A 15,173-nucleotide genomic window follows, 5' to 3' on the forward strand; every position below is an offset into this window, starting at 1 on the left:
CAGTAAAACTCCATCACTACTAAAAATTAGTGGAGTGTGGTGATATATGCCAGTAGTCTCAGTTACTGAGGAGGCTGAGGCCAGAGGATTGCTTGGCCTGGGAGGTAGAGGTTGCAGTAAGCCGAGATCACGCCATTACCCTCCAGCATGGACAACAGAGTAAGACCTTGTCTTAAAAAAAAAAAAAGAGGCCAGGAGTGGTGGTTCTCACCTGTAATCCCAGCACTTTGGGAGGCTGAGGTGGGCGGATCATGAGGTCAGGAGATCAAGACCATCCTGGCCAACACGGTGAAACCCTGTCTCTACCAAAAATACAAAAAATTAGCCAGGAGTGGTGGCATGCACCTGTGGTCCCAGCTATTTGGGAGGCTGAGTCAGGAGACAAGCTTGAACCCAAGAGGCAGAGGTTGCAGTGAGCCAAGATAACACCACTGCACTCCAGCTGGGTGACAGAGCAAGATTTCATCTCAAAAAAAAAAAAAAAAAAAAAAAAAAAAGATTTTCTCTTTCTCACCTTCACTGCCTTGGCCTCAAAGAATCTCAGATACTCACAACTGGGAAGAAGCAGGGCTGCTGGGGATGGAGTCTGCCAGTGTGTGTGACTGCAGTGTAGCATTGTGTATGCTGAAGCCATCATCACTCTCGCTCACAGGAGGTTCATTATCCATTTCTGACAAATAGCCTTCTCCTTGATCCTCTTCCTTAGGCTCCTCTAGGCTGGCCGCTTCACTGACACCATCTTCCTCCTCATCCTCACCTGGGGCATCCTTAGACACAGTATGCTCCAGTCAACAAATGCAAGCAAAGCTATCTAGCAAAGCATCATTAAATATGATCTGTTTTTGGGTTAGATTCGTTCTAGAAATGACCTCACACTGTTCCCTAACTTAGCCCCCTATCACTTATACTACTATCTACTTATAGACACTGGCTTAAGTAATTTAGAACCTGGATAAAGAATAAGACCCAGGATCTTTTAAAAAGAAAGAAAAAAAAAGCTACTTACTGAAGACTAAGCTAAGAGGCGTTCCTTCTTTCCCCTTGCTCTTGAGAGGAACTCTGACCCTGGGTACAAAGTTATCAAAAATAATTTTTATTTTGTGTCTCATCTGATGGAGTAAGCTCACATCACATTCAAGTCTTTGTTACTACTGCTTTAAAAATTCAAAAAAGAAAACTTCGGATGATTATCTTTGGATAGCCTAATTAATAAACTTGATTCCTGTATGTTCTCCTTGGCTCTGGTATCCATATCCACTCTAAATCACTCTAACTGTATCAAGCGAGGTTTCTTAAGGACTGTGTGATATTCACAAACTGTTTCATATGGGAGGCACCTGTTGCTAGGAGGCACTCCCATTATGCCTGACTGTCCACTGCAGCTTTTCCCCATGCAACTCCGTACCAGTCTCTTATCAGAGAATAACGATGTGACTTTACTGAAATTCATTAAAAAGTAGTGCTATAGGGAAATCTAATCACATGGCAAGAGGAATAAAGAAAAGTCTGAAATACCTTTATCTGGCTTCCAAAAATAGTCCCTGATTCTTCTTTCAATGAGTCTGCAGAGGAGAGAAAGACTACCTGAAGATTTTTCCACCTTAGCCTTCCTATGGACCGTAATCCCCTGTAGCTCTCCTTTCCATGCTGACCTATTCTACTTCCTCTACTTGCCCACAACCCACAATCCCTCAGAAGCCAAAGCAAGTGATTTCAAGCTAGTTTAAAGAGGGCTATATTTACCTGAGATTTCAAACTTGTGCTGAGTCTCTGCCTCTAAAGGATCTTCAATGGGATTTGAGACATGTGACGGAGACAACATGCTTTCAGGGGATGCCTGAAAACCAAAAAAGAAAAAAATACCCTAAGTACTGGTAAATCATTATAGCTCACACAACTTTATTCTTCAATGATAATGAGACTATAGAAGAAATTCTAAGTCCTACTCATGTAATTTGACGCCAATGGTAACCTTAACAGGAATAAGACAAGTATTTATAGCACTAATCACAGCCTATGGGCTTTGGACACATCAAACATGTAGAACTCTGGAATGTAACAGGAAAACAAAAAGCCTAAGCTGTCACTTCTTACCTAAGGTATAACCCTCCATAAGCTGTCACTTCTTACCTACAGTATAACCCTCCATCTTCCCAGCCCCGGATCTTTATTAAATACCTCTGTCTTCACAGTTGTAAGTGGGGTCTCATCGCCTTTCCCAATGGCAACATCTGCTTCAATAATCTCTCCAACTGCAGTACTTCCTGGTTCCTCATCTAAGTCCTGACTCCTGAGGTCTGGTGGCTCCATACTTGTGGCTGGAACAACTCCAGCTACTATTTCGGCCCCTGAAATGCCTGGCTCTGGTTCTGCAGGTTCCACCTTGATCTCTGCACTGGGCTCCCTGATGTCCACCAGTTCATGTATTCCTTTGTTTTCCGTTTCCTCAAAGTCCATTCTCTCTTGCTTGACCGTCATTTCCGGTGCAGGGAGAGGTACTGGCTTGTCCCTCTCCTGCTGGATAGGATGCTCCCAGGGGCCAGGCAGGGACTGAGGATCATCATTCTCTTCACAAAATGAGAGTGCTGCTTCCACTGCTGCCACATCCAGCACTTCAGGATGATCATCTACCTGTCCCACAATACACAAGCCTATTGAAGTCACAGAAAGAAGCCCAAGTCCCTCAGTTTTGTTAGCACCAAATGTGATAGCTTGAATTTGTAGCTTTCTCTCAATTTTCTCCAATATAGTGGAGGCAAACAACGAATAGGCACGTGTCCTGTGCAAATCAGTGACATGGATATGCCTGGGGAGATGACTAGTATGTTAGCATCAAGGGGCTACAAAGATGGAGATGGGCAGAAGTAGGAGAGTTGTTTAAGTAATTCTTACTATAAGTAGCAAAGTGGCCGAGCATGGTGGCTCACGCCTGTAATCTCAGCACTTTGGGAGGCCAGGAGCTCGAGACCAGCCTGGCTAACACGGTGAAACCCCGTCTCTACTAAGAATTCAAAAAATTAGTAAGACATGGTGGCATGCGCCTGTAGTCCCAGCTACTCAGGAGGCTGAGGCACAAGAATTACTTGAGCCTGGGAGGCAGAGGTTACTGTGAGCCAAGATCATGCCACTGCACTTGAGCCTAGATGACAGAGCAAGACTCTGTCTCTAAAAAAAAAAAAAAAAAAGCAGCAGTAAAGCTAAGCTGAGAAGAGAAGCCTACATAAGACCCATGAGATTATTTTATTTGGGGCTTTGCTGAATAGTTACCTTGTCCTCAATGATGGCAATGATGTCTCCAACAGTCTCAAAATCCAGCTCTTCACCTGTGTAAGACACAGCAATATCCATCTTCTCAGCCAGATCTAATTCTTCCTTCCCATCTATGCTGGGAGCCTTTGATCCTCCAGGGGCCTCTGCTACCCCTGATCGAAAACATTCTTCTTTGATAGAATTGATGATCATAGATATTTCACTGCTGTCCATGGAAACAGTCACAGTATGTGGATCCCCCACAGCCTCCATGGGAACACAGTTATCGGGTTGACTCACTAACAGAAAGAGAAAACATCTCAGAAGCTTACTGGGTACAAAGTGACCACCTTGAGATCACATCAGCACTACAGACAGATGTTAAATATCTAAACACTTAAGGTCAGAAAGAGTCATTATACATGTGCCTATGTTTTCTTCTCCTCAGTTTTATTTATAAGGGTGAGAACATATTTTCAAGCCTGCTCATATCTGTATACTTAGCCTCTTCCCTGCAACACATAAATGCCCACCCATGTCTTCTCACATCTATTTCTAAGGATATTTATTTCTAAGGATAAAGATGGCACATGTCTATGTAGAACAGAGAAGAAACATCTGAATTGGAGCTGATGCTCTTGGTCATTATTCTCTAATGAAGCTCAAAATCAAATTTTAGACCTTGTGGCTGCTCAGGGACGCACCTGGAGCTACACTTTCAGTAGTGGAGACAGCCGGAGCAGAGGATGGTGCTGGCAGCGCAGGCATCATGACAATGGTAGCCTGGGACACAGACTCTACAGGGGGTGGCACAAGTTTAACTGGAGGCTCACTGGCAACAGTGGTGAAGGAAGCAAGAGGTGTGGTGAACTGTGTAGGACCAGCTTCTAAAAGCCGGGAAAGAGTGGGAGCACCTAACATATAAAGAGGTACACAAAATGAAGTAAGAAGAAAGCATATAAACAAGAAGCAATAGCTACTCAAAGACTCAGCTAAGAAATTCTTATGGTCTCAAAGGATGAGAGCAACTGCTGCACTGAGTAAGTTCATCATCTATATCCTTACTCTCTCTAACCTTACTTAAGATCTTCCTCCAAGTTAGGAATGAACCAAAGCACTAGAACACACAACATATATAAAAAAATGGGTGGTAAGGCCAGGTGCAGTGGCTCACACCTCTGATCCCAGCTTCCCAGGAAGCTGAGGCAGGAGAATTGACTGAACCCAGGACATGGAGTTTGCAGTGAGCTCAGATTGTGCCACCACACTCCAGCTTGGGCAACTGAGCGAGGCTCTGTATAAAAAAAAAAAAGGGTGGTAATTTTTCCTCAGAGGAAAATTAATCACCAAGAAATAAAAAACTGGTATTAATAAATATGTCACTTCTGCTGAAGTTCAGCATATTGTAAATCACCAAGTTCAACACCATTCAAATACCAATAAAGTTTATAGAATATTTTATGGAGCTTTTTGTCTTTCCCTGCTTTACACTTTTTTCTTCATTTAATTCTTATCACCTCTTCATCAAATATATACATTACAATTAATAAAAAAAGTAAACTGAGACTCAAAAGCTAAGTTACCTATACAAAGTCACAAAACCAATGTGTGGCAGGTCTGAGATTCAAGCCCAGTTCTCTGGTTCCAAATCTTATTCCACTATTCTAGAATCTCAGGTATCTCTAGTACCTTGATTTTGCAAGCCACAAGAAAGCAGCTCAGTATTACTCTTAATATCTATGCTGTGGTCAATCAGGGCTATCAATACCTTGAAGACAGACAGCTTTATAATCAGGAGCACTACATTGTTTACCAGGTAAAGTAGCTTCAAAAACAGTTAGACAAAGTTGGGCTTTAAACTAGGACTAACAATTACTTAGTAAAAAACACTGAAATTGAGGTCAGTCAATGTCAAGTTCAACACCTCTGAAGTAGATAAAGGAAAAGTGGTAACTTACCTGAGGCAGCAGGGGAGGCTGCAACAGTATTGGGTGTTTGCTGTATCTCCCCACCATGTATCATGGGAAGGACCCCGCCTACCTCCAGGAGGACACCTGTACTGTTCAGGTGGCCAGAAGCCACAGCCATTTCATTCTCATTGACCTACCAGGGAAGAACAGAGGTGAAGGCTACACTCAAGTTTTCCTTTACTACCATTTCCCAACAAAGCTCCAGAAGTTGATCAAACTTTATGAAAACTAACAGTTAACATCCACAGAGAATAATTTAATACCCAAGGGAAACTCTAAACTATAATGTTCAAAACTTATTTGACAAGAGTTCTCTGGAGTAGAGAACCAAAATAATTTTGATTCAGAGACCTCAGGACCCAAGGGTACTATCAACTTACTATATTTTTCAAAAATTAACATATAATTAGGAGATATTTTCCTCTTTTGAACTTTTTTTCCCCATGTCACATTTTAGGTCCCAGGCACTCCCTTCCAAGTACTAAATCACCACAGCTCTCAAACACCCACAGAAGTCTCCATACCAGTCTGGGGCTAGTAGGCAGGAGGCTGCCCTTCTTCAAGAGCTCTGACAGCAGAGGGGAGGGGGGTGGAGTTGCTTTCTGTCCAAGCATCTTTTTCTGGGGTGAATCATCTGTTACTGGGGTCATGGGGGCTTCTAAGGGTGCAGAGCCTGGAGGAAGGGTGTCAGGAATCCCAGGAAACGAGGTGACTGGGGTACTCGGCAAAGTCCCGGGGGTTACCTAAGAGACAACAGAGAACCTTTATCTGACTTCTCAAACTATGGAAGGTTCCCTACTAATCTGTTTGGGTTAGTGTGTCTAACTATTATTTTATTAGTCCTGAGTCGAATTGCCCAGAAAGCCTCTATCCCTCCTGCTCTCAGCCATACTTTTCTTCCCCACAAGCTTCACTTCCATCCACTCAAACATCCCACCCAACTTGCCTTTTATGAACTCCTTACCCACTACCAGTATTACATTTACAAGGACTCAGTCCCTTATTTTAGCAGGAATTTCATAAGACTAGTATGAAACAATTCCTTAAAACAGTCTTTTACCTATCTCTCAAAAAGGTCAAAAGCCTCAGTGTTTTTAGGTCCATTTTTATCTCAGAGCACAGAACATGGTAAATTCTTTAGCATTCAGACCAAGAGAGGAAGTTGCCTTTAGACCAAAAGTGGTTTCCTCATCACTCAGCTCTGCCGGCTTATTGCCCCTTAGCTGATCAATTTCTACAGCTGGAAATATACTCACCCCAGAGGTAGCCTCTTCCATAGTGGTTGGAGTCAAGTCCCCAAGTGGATAATCACCTCCTGGGGAGGCAGAATCTATAGGAGAGCGAACCATCACAGTGGGTAACCTCCGGGGGGGTGTTTTTACTGCTTGACGAGCTAGAACGTAAAAGAAAACATGTCCAAATCTTTAAGATTAAATAAATGAAACTTGACACTATTCTGCTATTATACAATAAAGGACAAATAGGAATGTTGCATTACTAAAGCAGCATAATGAGTTTGGATTAGAAAGCTTTAACACTTCTGGAGATGGATAACTTTTTAGCCTAATTTTTCCTAAGGGCAATTCTCACACTAAATAAACTCCTTTAACAATCTCAAACTACTTAGTTATCCCAAAAGTCCTCGGAGTGGGAAAGTGGTTTATACCCTTTAATATTCTCTTCAGTGACTTATTAATACTCTGCTTTTAAGAACACGGAGGCCAGGTACGGTGGCTCACGCCTGTAACCCCAATACTTTGGGAGGCCAAGGCAGGCGGGTCACCTGAGGTCAGGTGTTTGAGACCAGCTTGGCCAAAAAATTAGGCGGGCGTGGTGACAGGTGCCTGTGATACCAGCTACTTGAGAGGCTGAGGCAGAAGAATTGCTTGAATATCATAGGAGGCAGAGATTGCAGTGAGCTGAGATCATGCCACTGCACTTCAGGCCTGCACAACAAGCTCTCGGGGGTGGGGGAACAAAAACAGGAAAAGACCTCACAGCATTTATTCCTAGAGTTGTAAATGCTTACATTTCTCCCCTTATCTAATGACTGAGCTATTCTCAATCTTTTCACAGGCCTTTGACTTCTAAAACATTAATTATGTTCAATATCTTCTTATCGAGCCTTGGTATCCTAAAGTTATTTATTAAGGTCTAGTGAGATCTGAGCAGAGTTCATGTTCTAGGAGCTTCTTCTGGGACATTAAGGGATGTTTTTATTCTAGCAGAAGAGAAAACTGTGCAAGTAAATTTAACCCAATGGATTCTATGTTACAAAACAATCCAACTGTCATTAGCTTGCAGTACTGTGCGATCAACTGCTAAACAGATATACTAGGATCAGCTTACCCTGATATGCAGCATCTGTAGCCTTCCTCTTTACTTCAGCCTCCTCTTCTTCCAATTTTTTTTTCCTAAACAAGGAATTAAGAGTTAGACACTAGACAGGCTCTGGCTCCTCCCCAGAGTTCACAGAACCCATAAAAAGAAATTTTTTTGCCTGGCCAGCGCTTTCTGGAAGAAAGGCCTAAACAGGAATTCTAACCAGCAAAACAGGGAACTGGGGTATACTGTCTAACTCCCACTTCTTCACTCAGGCAAACTAGAGCCACTTTTAAGTTATAACTAAGTTATGTTTTCATACTGAAATGTTCCATCATATTACCTTCTAGGACTCACTCCCCCCTCCCAGCCACCAAGCCGCTTTGCAGTTTTCTCCTTCCAGAATCTGTCTCAAGTCTAAAGGGATGGCAGTTGGAGGAAATAAGCCAGATTACTTGAGGGGAAAAGAGGGGAAAAAGAAACAAGCACAGAAGAACAATATAATATAACCCACATTGCAATGTCATTGCAAAGCTCATCCAGTCTGCTGTCCATGTGTCCAGCTTGAATTAGTTCTGCATCTCTTTTTAACCGTCTATAGGAAGAAAAGAGAGGTAGGTAGAATGGATTTTTAATCTATTCTAAAAATCTGACCAATACCAGACGTCAGCCTCTTATGTCTTTCTCAGTCTTTTGGCATTCTCTCTGATAAGTACCTATATCTCTCCTGGGTTTCCTTTATCACTTTCTTTAGTTCCTCAACTCGCTCAGCAGTCAGTTTCCGAACAATGACGTCTTCAACAGTTTCCACCACTTCTCCTTTTTCACCTCGTTTCCGTCTGTGGAAAATGAAAAAAAAAAAAAAAAAAATCCATATTTGAATAAGAGAACATTTATCCCCTCTCCCACTTGCTCTGAGCCTTCTTTATCAATTAATCATAGATAACTTCTGCTATGTTTTTAAATCACCCACTATTATAAATAGGTATAAACCAGAATTCCTCAGTAAACACTCTATAAGAAATTTGGCTAAAGTACCTGGCCTTATACTCACTTTGGGGTCTCAGTGGTCTCTAAAAGCTCCGAGTACTGGGAAGCACAATGCTACAAAAAAAAAAAAAAGTGAAAATGTGATGAGCAAGCATGAAAAGAAATGCCCTTTCAAAGTTTAAAGAGATTAGAGTAAGATTTAGAGAAGAGAGATATATGTAAGATGTGAATGGTTTCTAGGCAGGTAAGTAACTTGATAATCCAATCAGTTCAAAATAATCAAAACAAGACACAGAAAGAGTCTTATGGACTACAGTTTGTGCATTTGGGTAAAGGCAACCTAATTGAAAATATTTATAGCTAATATCTACTAACAAGGCACTGTGTTAAATGCTTTACATGTATTACCTCAATTAACTTCACAACAATCCTGAAGCAAATCATCACTATTTTACAAATGAAAAAAACACAAAGGAAAATGACCCAGTTTTTGGATGGAGTAATAATGAACCCAGATCTAATTTCCAAGCTTGGGTTCTTAAATATTATGCAACACTGAGAAGAAAAGTCTAATATGATCATATATGGATGGATTAGCAAAAAGTAGGAAAAAAGAAAAGGCATTCTTAACTATTTTCCCACATCATGGTACAAAAGCTTTGTAATTAAAAGGCAGGGCCTGCTTTAGAACTCAAAGACTGCTCTAAAAGAACACTTGCTTGGGAACTTACTTTTTGAGAGAACCAGTCTGGAGGGCGGCCAGGTTCTGCAAAGGGCTTGATTGCTCTGCTAACTGACACCCTGCAAAATGAGGAAAGCTTTATTACACACCAAGCAGAAAATAACAGGAGAGATACGCTGAGAGTACAAGGCCTAGAGTTCAAACTTTGGAATAAAAAAGATGCCAATGAATGCCAGGTGTGCAATGGATTGTGCCTATAATCCTAGCACTCTGGGAGGCAGAGGTGGGAGGATAGTTTGAGCCCAGGAGTTTAAGACCAGCCTGGGCAACAAAGGGAGACTCCGTCTCTACAAAAAAAAAACAACCAGGTGTTGTGGTGTGTATCTGTGGCCTGTGGTCCCAAATACTTGTGTGGCTGAGGTGGGAGAATCCTTTAGGCCCAGGAAGTTGAGGCTGCAGTGAGCCCAAATCACACCGTCGCTCACTAGCCTGGGTGACAAAGTGAGACCCCCTCCCCGCTCCACTACCACTTAAAAAAACAACAGCATGTATAGTATATAATCATTTGTGTTCAAAAATGAGGGGAATAAGAGGGAAAAATATTTGCTCACATAAACAAAACTAATGCTAGAGAGACACAAGAAACTGCTAATACTAGTAGATGGGGGACAATAATGGGAGGAAGACATTGTATATCATTCTGAACTTTATGATTTGGTATCTGCTGATAAAATAATAAAATTTAACAATTTTACTCAAGTACTCTTATACTGTTTTTCTATGGCTGGGCGTGGTGACTGTAATCCCAACAATTAGGGAGGTCGAGGAGGGCAGATCACTTGAGATCAGGTGTTTGAGACCAGCCTGGTCAACATGATGAAACCCCATCTCTACTAAAAATACAAAAATAAGCCAAGTATGATGGCACGCCCTTGTAATCTCACTCATTTGGGAGGCTGAGGCAGGAGAATCACATAAATGCAGGAGGCGGAGGGTGCAGCGAGCCGAGATCGTGCCACTGCATTCCAGCCTGGATGACAGAGCAAGACTCCTTCTCAAAAATCAAAAAGGATTCTTATACTACTTATCTAATAAAAATGTAAGGAAATATACAGATTAGATTCTATTTCAAACAGTTTACCTGTTTTGCTTAAAAATGAGCTGTTTATATATACACACATATATGTATATATGCACAATGTATATATATATACACATCTATGTGTATATATACACACACATATATATGTATATATACACACACATGTATATACATACATATACACACACTAATGTATATGTGATATGTGTACATATACACAGACACACACACACACACACACTTGTTTAGATAGGATCTCACTTTGTTACCCAGGCTTCAGTGCAATGGCACAATCATGGCCTGCTGTAGCTTTCACCTCTGAGGCTTAGGCAACCTCCCACTACAGCCCCACCCAAGCAGCTGAGATCACAGATGCACCACAAGCCTGACTAATTTTCTTTTCTATAGGGAACAGGAGCTCTTATGTTGCCTCCCCAGCTCAAGCCATCCTCACATCTCAGCCTCTCGAGTAGCTGGAACTACAGGCACACACCACCAGACCCGGGTAATGTTTCTGTATTTTTTTTTTGTGGAGACACAGTTTCGTCGTATTGTCCAGACTGGCCTCCAACTCGTGATCTTAAGCTATCTGCCCGCCTTGGCCTTCCAAAGTTCTGGGATTACAGACTAAGCCACCCCACCCAGCCCCATTCTATTCTCCAGTTCTGTGAGGTCTATAATTTTTCCCAGATTACACATATAACTGAGATCATATCGCATTTCTTTATGTGCCTAGCTTTTTTTACTTTACATACAATCCTCCAGGCTCAACCATGGAATCACCCAAATGGAGGATTTACTTTTTTATTTTTGAGACAGAGTCTCACTCTCTTGCCCAGGCTGGAGTGCAGTGGCATGATCTCAGTTCACTGCAACCTCCACCTTCCCGGTTCAAGTGATTCTCCTGCCTCAATCTCCTGAGCAGCTGGGATTACAGGCATGCACCACCATGCCCAGCCAGGATTTACTTTTTTTTTTTTTTTTTTTTTTTGAGATAGAGTCTTGCTGTGTTGCCAGGCTGGAGTGCAGTGGTGCCATCTCGGCTCACTGCAACCTCTGCCACCCAGGTTCAAGCCAGTCCTCAGCCTCCTGAGTAGCTGGAACTACAGGCATGCACCACCATGCCCAGCTAATTTTTGTATTTTTAGTAGAGATGGGATTTCACCATGTTGGCCAGGCTGGTCTTGAACTCCTGATCTCATGATCTGCCCACCTCAGCCTCCCAAAGTACTGTGATTACAGGCGTGAGCCACTGCGCCTGGCGGATTTACTTTCTTTCTTTTTTTTTTTTAAGACGGGGTTTCACCATGTTGATCAGGTTGGTCTTGAACTCCCGACCTCAGGTGATCCGCCTACCTTGGCCTCCAAAGTGCTTGGATTATAGGCGTGAGCCACCACGCCCGGCCGGATTTACTTTTTTTAATCACTAAATAGTATTCCATTGTATTCATTTTATATGTGTATTACACACACACACACACCATATTTTCTTTATTTATTCATCTGTTAATGGATACTATAATAATTACTTTAATTGTGGATGGTTTCACAGAAGTATATATATTTCAGAAGTACCGCATCTTACCCTTTAAATACATGCAGTGGCCAGGTGTGGTAGCTCACACCTGTAATCCCAGCACTTTAGGAGGCCAAGGCAGGTGGATCATCTGAGGTCAGGCGCTCAAGACCAGCCTGGCAAACATGGAGAAACTCCATCTCCACCAAAAAATACAAAAATTAGCCAGGCATGATGGCGCAGGCCTGTAGTCCCAGCTACTCAGGAGGCTGAGGTGGGAGGATCACTTGAACCTGGGAGGTAGAGGTTGCAGTGAGCCGAGATTGCGCCACTGCACTCTAGCCTGGGCAACAAAGTGAGACTCCATCTCAAAAAAAGGAAAAAAAAAGTGCAGTTTACTGCAAATCAATTATATCACAAAAAAAGTTGTTAAAAGGGATGTGACCTTTCTTACCAACCCTGTTCCTTCTTGTTGCATGGAACAAGGATGTGATAGCTGAAGCTCAAGGAACCACCATGAACCATAAGATAATCAGAAGATAAACTGTGCTGAGGAAGGTGGAACAGAAAGAGTAGTTTCTGACTTCTTAATGTCCCTGTAAAGTTGCTATGAGAGTTGTGGACTGCCTAGACTTACTTTATGTGTGAGAAAAATAAACTCAAGTTTTTAACCCATTTCTCTGTTGCTGTTGCTCTTACTATATAGTGTTTTTGTTTTTATGGTGGCCATGTATTACTTCAAAAATTAGATTAAAGAGACAAAAAAATGCTAGAAAACATAACAATCAGCAAAGTACTGAATTGTCTATAAATGTGGCAAGACAGTTAAATTCATAATGGATGATGCAAAAGAAAGGGGGTGGGGGCTGATAAAGGGCAAGGTAAAATGATAGTTCCAGGCTCAGAGTGATGGCTCACGGTTGTAATCCTAGCACTTTGGAAGGCTAAGGTAGGAAGATCCCTTGAGCCAGGAGTTCGAGACCAGCCTGGGCAACAAAGTGACAAAAAACAAAAAAAATTAGCCAAGCATGGTGGCACAGGTCTGTAGTCCTAGCTACTCAGGAGGCTGAGCTGGGAGGATCACTTGAGGCCAGGAGTTTGAGACTAGCCTGGGCAACATAGCAGGACCTTGTCTCTACAAAAACATAAAAATTTAAATAGCCAGGCATGGTGGTATGTGCCTGTAGTCCCAGCTACTCAGGAGGCTGCGGCTGGAGGATCGCTTGAGCCTAGGAGGCAGAGACTGCAGTGACCCAAGATCACACCAATGCACTTCAGCCTGGGCGTCAGTGACACAATCTTGAACAACAACAACAAAAAGTCAAACATAATAGAGTTACTACGTAACCCAGCAATTTCACTACTTGAACAAAAAACTCCAGAGAATTAAAAACATTGTCCATAACCTTATACATGAATGTTCATAGCAGCATTATTCACAACGGCCAAAAAGTGGAAACAACCCAAGTGTCTATCAAGTGATGAACAAACAAAATTTGGTATATTCGTATAACAGACTATTATTCAGCTACAAAAGGAATTAAGTGTTGAAACATGCTATATAAGAATGAACCTCAAAAGTGTTATGTTAAGTGATAAAGTCCAGAAGAGCACATATGATTCTATTTGTACGAAATACCCAGAATAGGCAAATCTATAGAGACAGAGAATTGGCTGAATATGGTGGCTCATACTTGCAATCCTCACACTTTGGGAAGCCAGGACTGGTGGATTAATTGATGCCAGGAGTTCAAGACCAGTCTGGACAAAACCCTACTAAAAATACAAAATCTCTACCAAAAATACAAAAATTAGCCAGGCTACTTTTGGTGGCGCATAGCTGTAATCCCAGCTATTTGGAAGGCTGAAGCACAAGAATCACTCAAACCTAGGAGGCAGAGGTTGCAGTGAGCCGAGATCATGCCACTGGACTCCAGCCTGGGCGACAGAGACTTAGTCTCAAAAAAGAAAAGAAAGTCTACTTACAGCTTAATATGATTAACTACAGAAAGCTACCAACATGAAAGCATATGCAACAATTTCTAAGACCCAGGAGAGCTGACATCCTAGGTACCTTACCAGTTTTGATCTCCACTTCTCATGACAGAAGATGCTAAACACAGCTTCTCTCGGATGGACCACGGCTCTGTGGGGCCAGTACTCAGCAGCTTGTGTTCTGGGAGAAAGAGAAAGAGAGAGAGAGAGAGAGAAAGAGGGGAGAGAGAGGAGAGAGAGAGAAAAAAAAAAACAAAACCTTGGAAACAACCGCTGAGACTGCAGTGCTACGCTCCGAAATCCCTAAAAGGAGGTCTAAAAGGCTAATAAAAAACATTTCGACTTGTTAGGACAAAGTGAACTGCTATCACCAAATCTCGATTTTCACCTCTCCAAGTGAAATACCAACAGTGAAGGTGGTACCTATTCGTTGCATGCGAATTACAGTATAACATTTTATTTCTTAAAACGCCATGGCTTGAAGCTCTGCTTTATTAAAAAAATAGGGAATGTCAGATTACGCAGTTCTCCCTAAAAGCCCAGTTTTAAGAATACTGGACTTTATTCCTCCAGTTTAACCGCGAGGGCTTTATTTCCCAGGAAGCCGAGCGGCCAGAACCTCCTACTACCCCGCCTCCCTCTTAGCATAAACTTGTTTACTTCTCTCAGCTCCTCTTCTCCCCACGTCAGGCCTAGGAGACTTTCAGTCCACGAAAAGAAAAATGTCTGAAATGCCCGAGACGCAATTTTCTCAGTAGCAGGAAAAGCTCATTGTTAAAAGACCCGACTTCTGCCTCACAAACGGAGGTCAGAAAATGAATGGCTCTTTGAGACGCCGGTTACTCCGACCCGACTGGCTCACAACATCTTTCAGTCTGCACGCCCAAGTTTCTAGATTGCTTTTACGGTTACCCCGCAGAGCTCCTAACACACTCGGATTCAGTAAGCTGCTTCTCTCAAACCTCCGCTCCCTCCCTGAGAAACAAGTCCCCAGATTTCTGGGGCCCCACACGTTGGTATTCACGATACTGTGGAGCGCAGGTCTCTGAAAACCTTGGGCTCTCAAGCAAACCACTTCTCCTACTCCTTAGTGGTGTAACAAAAATATGGTGCCTAGCCTCGAATCCACAAAGGCCTTTCACGCAAAACCTGCTCAGATACTCACTGCCCGTTCCCGTCGCCATCTTGGCCCCGAAATCTCCAACCCCGAGGAGAGACAGTCTGGTAGCTCCGAAAGCCGGGAATTCTGGGAAATAGAGTACTAGCGTTGGTTCGCGGTGCCTCCTGGGAAATGTCGTTCCCCCGCCGCCGCCCCAAGACAAAGCAAACACGCTAAACCAGTTATCT

General features: G+C 42.6%; 1 protein-coding gene across 10 annotated transcripts in view; it reads right to left on the bottom strand.

Moving 5' to 3' along the window:
- BRD8 (bromodomain containing 8) overlaps positions 1-15,025 on the bottom strand; it is a 38,705-nt gene extending 23,680 nt beyond the window's left edge. For 6 of the 10 annotated variants that reach the window (XM_078359785.1, XM_078359774.1, XM_078359781.1 and 3 more), the window contains exons 1-16: positions 14,992-15,025; positions 13,911-14,007; positions 9,263-9,332; positions 8,596-8,645; positions 8,258-8,380; positions 8,056-8,136; positions 7,569-7,633; positions 6,476-6,612; positions 5,744-5,962; positions 5,208-5,352; positions 3,954-4,163; positions 3,268-3,548; positions 2,179-2,631; positions 1,744-1,837; positions 1,516-1,562; positions 553-767 (exon numbers count right to left, since the gene is read on the bottom strand). In XM_078359785.1, the coding sequence (XP_078215911.1) occupies positions 553-767; positions 1,516-1,562; positions 1,744-1,837; positions 2,179-2,631; positions 3,268-3,548; positions 3,954-4,163; positions 5,208-5,352; positions 5,744-5,962; positions 6,476-6,612; positions 7,569-7,633; positions 8,056-8,136; positions 8,258-8,380; positions 8,596-8,645; positions 9,263-9,332; positions 13,911-14,007; positions 14,992-15,010 (2,306 nt within the window). In that variant the 5' untranslated portion in view covers positions 15,011-15,025. The remainder of the gene's footprint in view (positions 1-552; positions 768-1,515; positions 1,563-1,743; positions 1,838-2,178; positions 2,632-3,267; positions 3,549-3,953; positions 4,164-5,207; positions 5,353-5,743; positions 5,963-6,475; positions 6,613-7,568; positions 7,634-8,055; positions 8,137-8,257; positions 8,381-8,595; positions 8,646-9,262; positions 9,333-13,910; positions 14,008-14,991) is intronic. The other 4 variants (XM_078359792.1, XM_078359790.1, XM_078359788.1 and 1 more) reach the window with 1 other exon arrangement.
- Positions 15,026-15,173: the final 148 nt, after the last annotated feature.

Source organism: Callithrix jacchus, chromosome 2 (genome assembly GCF_049354715.1).
Source record: "Callithrix jacchus isolate 240 chromosome 2, calJac240_pri, whole genome shotgun sequence".
In the NCBI taxonomy this organism is placed as follows: Eukaryota; Metazoa; Chordata; class Mammalia; order Primates; family Cebidae; genus Callithrix; species Callithrix jacchus.